General features: G+C 39.3%; 1 protein-coding gene across 1 annotated transcript; it reads right to left on the bottom strand.

Moving 5' to 3' along the window:
* Positions 1–1,098: 1,098 nt before the first annotated feature.
* On the bottom strand, positions 1,099–6,980 carry fam110b (family with sequence similarity 110 member B). Its single transcript, XM_053330160.1, has 4 exons — positions 6,858–6,980; positions 3,883–4,295; positions 2,051–2,475; positions 1,099–1,972 (listed from the first exon to the last, which is right to left on the bottom strand). The coding sequence occupies exons 1-4, from the start codon at positions 6,978–6,980 to the stop codon at positions 1,581–1,583; spliced, it is 1,353 nt and encodes a 450-aa protein (XP_053186135.1). The 3' UTR covers positions 1,099–1,580.
* Between the last annotated feature and the right edge of the window lie 2,156 nt (positions 6,981–9,136).

The following is a 9,136-nucleotide window of genomic DNA, read 5'->3' as shown; positions in this document are numbered from 1 at the left end:
AGAACAATTGTTTAGAGTGTCAAATAGACCCATGAACTGACTTGTTTCACTATCAGAATTTGATCCATTCTGACCTTTAACATTTGGAAAGTCTGGAGAAGTTATGACATGAGATTTAGAAATTCTGCATAATGTAAAATACAGAGAGATTTATCGGGCGGTGATAGATCAGCCCTGTGTGAACTTGTTTGGCAAGGGCCAAAAGTTCCTCACTGCAGGTTTAAATGAAGCTTGGTAAAAGCTAGTTGGAATCTGCATGAGTTTCTTAACATTTTCAAATGTCACTGTGAACTATTTGATTTATTATTAACCTAGTGAGTCTTTGTAGTAAATATTAAATAACTAATTATGGTTGCACAGTGCACCAGCATATTTGACCTTCCAGAGTGAATTCTAGTTCAGTATCAGTTTTGTCAAGATGTCAGGATGTTTTTCAAAGCTTCTTTAAATAGAGACATCAACACTGTGACATAGGCTTTTCTCAAAGTGGGCATTTTCACTTGTAATTGGAAAAGCACAGGCAGAACTAATGATCTCAGCGATAGCTCTGCTCCATTTAGGTGAGCGAGTAAGCCATGCCAGTGAGCCAGCATGAACAATACCAAATGCATGGAAATAGAACACCTTAATAGCCTAATATTCAGATTGAACTAACAATTCGTGTCACTTTATTCAGTTTAAGTCAAACATCATATTCATAATTATGATTTTTATAATGACTTGTATTTCAGCATGGGGTTGTTCCTAAAGTGTCACTTTGATTGATTGCTAGCTTGTTGTCCTAGTAAGCTATTGTTATTCTCATGATACTGAGAAAACTAGTGAAACGTGTTAAACAGATAATCAAAACCAAATCACCTGAGAAGTAATGCAAGGAAACATTTTGTTTTTAACATGATAGAGAAAAAAATGCTTTTAAAAAGTTTACATTACCACAACAACAAATCTGAAGCCACCTGCTGCCATTTTTTGTCATTTTTATGTTGCTTTTTTTTTTTTGAACAGAAGTAGCTATGATGCCCACATTTTTATTCCGACATAGCTTTGATTAGTCAGCTGTTTCTCCAACTGGGAAAATTGAAGTGTTGGAGTAATCAACGGAATGGGAGGTGATTCAATGATCTAGAACCAGGCTACAACAAAATGGAGTGCTAGTCAAATGTATGTTTGACAAATGAAAATGTTCACTTGGGGGCCCTTCCTCACATTGTGAGTCACATTATGGGTCCTTGGACCATCGTGGACAGGCATTGTCTGTTAATTTATACAGTGTCCATAGAGAAACCTTTAATCACAGTTTTCATACATGTCCCTTGTTTGTTTATGACTGTACACGTTTTATTCCTTTCTATTCTATGTGTTCTATTTTTTTAAACCTAGGAAAATGTTTTCTTATCTAGTTCATGACCAAACTGTTAGACTTTCTCTTCCATCCATCTATACATTTTGACAAGTTTTCAGTTCAGCCTCAAGATCTCAGTCTCTAAACCTGTGAGAAATGCTGGTCCATCAATCAATTCTGAAACTTAGGGCAATTGGTCTGTAATTTATTGTACATTCAATCCACTGTAGTGCTTCTCCTAAACATGTGAGACTTTTTGCGTCTCTCTTGCCTGCTTGATGCTGTACAGCCACTTAATGACTCTTGCATTCCGCTCAACAGCTGAGATACCATATGGAACACGCTCCCCGACCTCCTCCTCCTCGTCCTCACCCTCGTCCCCGTCTGATAGCCCGTCGTTGGAGGATCGTCGTGACCGGTCACAGTCAGAGGAGATCATGGAAGCTGATCGGAAGTTCAGGCTGACAATGTCGGAGTTGGCCCGTGCAAAGTTCTCTGGACCAACTGCCTCCAGTTCCTCTGGGTCAAGGCCGCAGTAGTTAAAGAAGCGTTCCACATCAGCTCCTGCCCGGGCATACCGGTCCGACAAATCAGATTTAGACCTATGTAGTGAGGAGCGGCGAGCCACCACTGAACCAAGCTCCTGGTTGGGATCAGTTGAAGGACCTCCAAAATCACATGAGAGTGACTGAGGGGTAGTATTGTCACAGGCTGAGGGGGACAGAGTTGGACAAGGAGGACGCAGCGCCAATGAAAGAGCGGGGGGAGGGAGGGAAGCAGGGTTTGGTTTTGGAGGGAGAGGTGGAGCTGAGGAACTGCTTGATCGGGCCGTACGGAGCGGCTTGCCGTTGCAGAGTCGCAGGAGGTCAGAAGAGGAGTGGGAAGTGAGCAGAGGCAGCAGCTGGGAGCGGGAATGATCCTTAACTCCTGCTTCACTTCCTCTCTCATCCAGCACTCGTCTGCTGAGGTTGAGGTTTCCTCCCTGCTGTGGACTGCGACGTCCCCCACTGTTGACTGGAGGGACCTTCAAGGAATGGGAGAAGGATCGCAGGGAATGTGAGGAGCTTGGACTCTGTGCAGAGTCTGGTGGTTGCTCATTAAGTGTCATTGTGGATCGATAGGTTAATGGCATCCTAGGAGTAGAAGACAAAAAAATAAATACATGAACACTGTGAAGTAGGACAAGGCAGGAAGAGTGAACAATTAAAGTGATGACTGATTCAGAGACACCAACATTAAACTGAATCCAAATGTCAAGACCTCTGGATTAGGGAGGTTGTGTAGGACCATTTCTGTACCTTTTTTGAAACTGACACTTTAACATTGACACCCACTTCATACCACGATTGAACAGCTGTGTGGAAGTAAGAAAGGATCCAGGCTTGAACTTGCCTCTCTGGCTTCCTTTTTTATTCCTGATACAACTATTACTGTCACGTTTTACATGAACAACCGAGTGCTACACTACGGCTGTCTGTGAGAGATATCACTCCCTTTCTATGTTGACTGACTTTTCACTCCACCTTTCGATAATAGCCATTCTAGACAACTACACACACTTTTGCAAAGTGGTCAGTTCTGAAAAAGCAAGTGAAAGTCCACAGGGGCCTAGGGCTGTCCAAATTCTACATTCATGAAATCATCTGGACTCTGGCCTTGCAGACTGCATGTACTGAGGCCAGTACATCAGTTTTTTAAGGGTTGGTCCACAAGAAATGATTATCTAATAAGGGCAACTGTGTTTCAAAATTGATCTATTTAATAACTTTTTGTAGTATACACTATTTTTCTTCATACTGCCATATCAATATATTGCATTTCATCCATTTTATAATTTGCTGGTCATTTTTATTTAGATTAAAATGTATATAAAACAGTAAAGGAACTTAAGAGAAACATTCTTTCTGACATTGAACAGTATACAATAAATCATCTATATGGTAGGAGACAATTGTCCATGTTTTATAACAGGCTCTTAATAGGTTTAAAAGAAAACTCACACTCTTATTTGTCTGCCTGGAAGAATGCCCTTTAGTTGGACATCACACAGTTGAATAGTGGGAGAAGGCTCAAACTCCAACCATAAACACTAGATGCAGACCATTACAATATAAGTAGTTGTTAAGGACATACATTACACCTGTCAAACTGCACCAGTTCAACCCTAATATTTCCCACAGTTGTATTAGATGTAAAAACAAAACTGGTACCTTATTCCACTATGTGGGAGTGTCAAAAGCTCCAAATATACTGGAGAGAAGTTCTTGACCTGGTTTCTGAATTGACAGGCATTGCTGTTCCTATAAAGGCAGAACTGTGTCTACTACATATATATGTTAAAGATTGCCACATAAATGCAAAAAACCGGAAACTAATAAATGTTTGTCTTTTACAAGCCAAACAAATAATAGCTTTAAGCTGGATGGATTGTGTGAGACCAAATTGGATTTAAGAAATGTCCTGCACTCTGGCATTAGAAAAAACAACATACATAGTAAAAGGCAAAGCTGAAGAGATTTGAACATAGTGTAACAGTTTACCCTGATGGTGTCCAACTCCTTGCCATTCCACCTGATGACCTCATCAGCACAGCACTCTTAGCTCCACCCCCTAGCCCATCAGAACCTGCTCCTGAAGAGGAAGATGAGTTCAAGAGGTTTTTTAGGATCTCTAGATTTAAATTCCCCCGTTTACTGCTGCTGCTGCTGCTCGCTGCACACGTGTCTGACTTGGCGTTGTTATTGGACGGTTTGAAAGGAATCCCACTTCCATTTCCGCCTCCACCACCAGAGCCCCTCTTGGACAGAAGGGTATGACCAACGGGAGGTTTGGCCAGAACAGGTGGTTTGATTGGCTCTTGCTTGGCGTTGATTACCTCCTGGCTCTTGACATACTTTGCCTTGTCAGCTTCAAGTCTTTCAACAGCACTGAGGCGCTTTGGGTTAGGTTCAACCTAAAACATACACAGTTCAAAATTATGTGAAATATCTTCACTATTACTTTTCCTCTCATGATGGAGAACTGGTACCAGTCTCTCTCTCTCTCTATCTCTAATATAATAACATCATATCTGAACCTCCTGACCTCTTTATAATATAATAACATCATATCTGAACCACCTGACCTCTTTATAATAAAATAACATCATATCTGAACCACATGACCTCTTTATAAAATAATAACATCATATCTGAACCACCTGACCTCTTTATAATATAATAACATCATATCTGAACCACATGACCTCTTCATAATATAATAACATCAAATCTGAACCACCTGACCTCTTTATAATATAATAACAAGATATCTGAACCACCTGACCTCTTTATAATATAATATCATATCTGAACCACCTGACCTCTTTATAAAATAATAACATCATATCTGAACCACCTGACCTCTTTATAATATAATAACATCATATCTGAACCACCTGACCTCTTTATAATATAACAACACCAAACCTGAACCACCTGACCTCTTTATAAAATAATAACAAGATATCTGAACCACATGACCTCTTTATAATATAATATCATATCTGAACCACCTGACCTCTTTATAAAATAATAACATCATATCTGAACCACCTGACCTCTTTATAATATAATAACATCATATCTGAACCACATGACCTCTTTATAATATAACAACACCAAACCTGAACCACCTGACCTCTTTATAAAATAATAACAAGATATCTGAACCACATGACCTCTTTATATTATAATAACATCATATCTGAACCTCCTGACCTCTTTATAATATAATAACATCATATCTGAACCACCTGACCTCTTTATAATATAATAACATCATATCTGAACCACCTGACCTCTTTATAATATAATAACATCATATCTGAACCACCTGACCTCTTCATAATATAACAACATCATATCTGAACCACCTGACCTCTTTATAATATAATAACATCATCTGAACCACCTGACCTCTTTATAATATAATAACATCATCTGAACCACCTGACCTCTTTATAATACAATAACATCATATCTGAACCACCTGACCTCTTTATAAAATAATAACATCATATCTGAACCACCTGACCTCTTTATAATATAATATCATATCTGAACCACCCGACCTCTCTATAACTGAGACAGAACCTCCAAACTTGCGTCATTCAAAACTCATGATGGAGAACTGGTGTCTCTCTCTCTCTCTCTCTCTCTCTCTCTCTCTCTCTCTCTCTCTCTCTCTCTCTCTCTCTCTCTCTCTCTCTCTCTCTCTCTCTCTCTCTCTCTCTCTCTCTCTCTCTCTCTCTCTCTCTCTCTCTCTCTCTCTCTCTCTCTCTCTCTCTCTCTCTCTCTCTCACTCTCCCTCTCCCTCTCCCTCTCCCTCTCCAAGAGTTTACCCTAATAACCCTAATATTCATGTTGTCAGATGTTCCTTTTTTGAAACTGAAATAAAAAAGTTCACTGACCCTTGTTGACTGCCAGATTTGATTTCCAGTGTCCATTTCGTCAACAAACAAAATACTGGTTACATCCATTGATGCAACCTAGTGTTGATGCAAGCAGTACTTTTTCATAAAAATCTGATTATAGTATATAAGAAAATAATATAAATTAAAAAATATATGTTTAAAAAATATATATTATTTAATATGTATCATTCTGTTGTGGTTACACTATTTGACATTTTCAGGAGCATTTAGTCTTACTTATTTTAAAAAATGGTGCAAATGTCATTTCAAATTACATAAAACAACAAAATGTACATTTTAACAAACCTGATGCTGCTTTTAAGACAATTTAAAGGTATTTTTAAGTGCTCATCTTGCCAACCCTTATTTGTCATTGACCCAACAATATTGATACAACATTCTACTTTCAGTTTATACTATATGTTTTCAATGTATTCAATTTCAAGTAACTTTATAGCTCTCTTGTACTTATTGTTTATTCTCCTCTTTTTATTTGTATTAATATAGAACTATTGCATTAGACTGTGTGGTTTTACTCATTTTCCTTTTTGCTGTATCATTGTACACTTAACATCACAGGATAACAGCAATGCAGGCTGTAAAGTGTTAAAATAATGTGTTCTTCACCTTGAATTGACTGAATAAATGTCCCTGAAGATTTGAAACATTCTGACTCATTTACAGCCCTTACTGTATCAGTTCAAGTTCCACTATAATGTGTATAGTATGCACAGTTACACACACGTTTGTATAGCTATCATACTGAGGACATTCATTGACATGATGCATTCCCTTGCCCCTAAGCCTAACCATCACAACTAAATGCCTAACACTAACCCTTACCCTAAACTGAATCTGAACCCAATTCTAACCTTAACTTTAAAACCAACAGCCTTTTGAAGAAGTGGAAGAAAAGTGAAGACAAAATATCCTCACTTCCCAGGTATAAATCTCAAATTGGTTCTTATAATGATAGCCATACAAGTACATGCATACAAACACACACACACATACACACGCACACATTCACACACAGCTCATTATACAGGGATCGAATGGTACCTGTCTCCTGAAGTAGTCAGGGCCCTTGTTAAGGATGCGGAGGGGTACAGTGGAACTGAAGGGCGTTGCAGGGCCAGCAGCCTTGCTATCTGGCAGGGCTGGAGCCAGTGTCTCTGTAGGCATGGCAACAAGGCGACTGGGGTGGCCAGCCGTGGTGGCAGTGGGTGTGGGGGGGTCGACAGAGGGCGGGGCCACTGGAGGACCCCCAAAACATGAAGACACAAGGTGGAGAAGAGAAAACCTAGAAAGAGAGAAACCACCTGGCCCTCCACATTGTTTAAGGGGCCCTGTGATATTAAATCTGACTCTGGGCAGGGACTGGGGCTTCTCAACACCTTAATAACACTACTGCCTCTCTTTTTGTTAACATTCCTATAACTAAAAGAACTAGCTTCACTGGTCTTTACTGGGAGGTCTCTTCTGCTCTATGATGTTCCACTGACCTAATCATTAGGCAAAATAAACAGATAGATGGATGGAAAATGATAGAATGAGTGGACTGACAGAATGTAAGGGATTGACCAGCGTGTTTCAGTGCAGTGGTGTGGATAAGTACTTCCATAGGGTTGATGAAAAAACACAGAATGGTGGGAAAGGAAAGATGAACCCCCACAGCTTCTCCACCATCGCTTCAGCTCTCATTTCAGCTCAGCACACTATCTGAAATAGAGAGAAAGAAACAACTAATTGGGGTAGAGTCAGGCTGTAACATCATTCAGGTAGCAACAATAGCAGGAATAGCTAGCGACACACACACACACACACACACACACACACACACACACACAAACACAAACACACATACATACACACACACACACACACACACACACACACACACACACACACACACACACACACACACACAATCTGGATATGGCCACTCGTGGTATTGAAACAAAACAAAACAATATCCACTGTGACCCAAAAAGCATTTGCCTGTAAAACTGTGAAGTTGGTAGTCTGGAGGTAGTGGCAGAGACAGGGACAAGATAAATGCCATACACACAACTTATAATACATATAAATAAAGTTGGCCTGTGTAGTTGACATTACTGCATGTTTTATTTATATTTGTATTCACTACTTCACCTGTATAACATATATCTATAGCTGCAACAACCACAACCTTTACTTCTGCACATATTCTGCATGTCTGTATTTTTAGGAGTCAGGTCATGTACACTGATTAGCCAAACATTAAAACCACTGACTGAGGAAAAGTGAATAACATTAATTATCTAATTAAAATTTAATCTGTCAAAGGATTGGATATACATTGCTAAATAAAAAATGGAAGGAACACTTAATCATTACAGTCTGCTTAGAAAGCACAAGTGATTGTGAAACAATTTCCCCTGCCTTGGTGCAAATGAAAGCAACAACAGGAGCAATGGAGAGGCAAAAGCAAGACAATGTGGTGCATGGTACATGTGGTGGCCACAGACAATTGCTCTCTCCTTATCCTTCCTAACTGATTCTTATTTAGTTTTCTGTTCTGCTAGTGTCCTTGTCACTACTGTTAGCATGAAGCAGTACCTGCATCCCAATTAGGTTGCACAGGTAGTCCAGCTCTTCCATGATGGCACATCCATAGCCTACGTGTGGTCGCAAGGTTTGCTGTGTCCCCCAGCACAGTCTCAAGGGGATTGAGGAGAGACCAATAGACCGCCATCTAGGTTGGGTACTGTGGTCGGTACTTTTAATGGTACTGACCGAACTATGTCGGTACTACCAAGTATTCACATCAAATTAAACAGTGCCAAATTCCGGTATATTAAGGCTCATAATCTTTCAGTGACACGCATGAGCTGGACACCTGTCAGAGTGGTAAGTTTTGTCTTTGTCTGTTTAGTCCATGCTCATGGGTGCATCTGGTCTCCAGCAGTGACATTTGTCGAGAAATCTCATGACCATTATAACTCTTAAACTCAGTCATGATGTCACCATGTGTAACTCCATAATAGCGGTAAAACTACACAGATGCATTGTAGGAAAACAGTGCTAACAACATAAGAATAAATATATTTAGAAGAAATAGGGTTAATAAATGCTAAATAAACCATGTGAATATATTCTTATATACATTATTCACATGTTATATATGTTTTATATATTTACTTATACACAGTGCTTTGGAAATAAAATGTAGGATTATTATTATTGCTGTGCAAAAGTCTTAGGCCGCCACCATCATACAAACAGAAAATACAGGAACTATGTACACAAAATTTAACATTCATTATTAAATATTATTATTCATTAAGGTTCAATTCCAT

This window comes from Scomber japonicus, chromosome 12 (genome assembly GCF_027409825.1).
Source record: "Scomber japonicus isolate fScoJap1 chromosome 12, fScoJap1.pri, whole genome shotgun sequence".
Classification (NCBI taxonomy): domain Eukaryota; kingdom Metazoa; phylum Chordata; class Actinopteri; order Scombriformes; family Scombridae; genus Scomber; species Scomber japonicus.
This window is presented reverse-complemented; position numbering and strand designations above follow the sequence as displayed.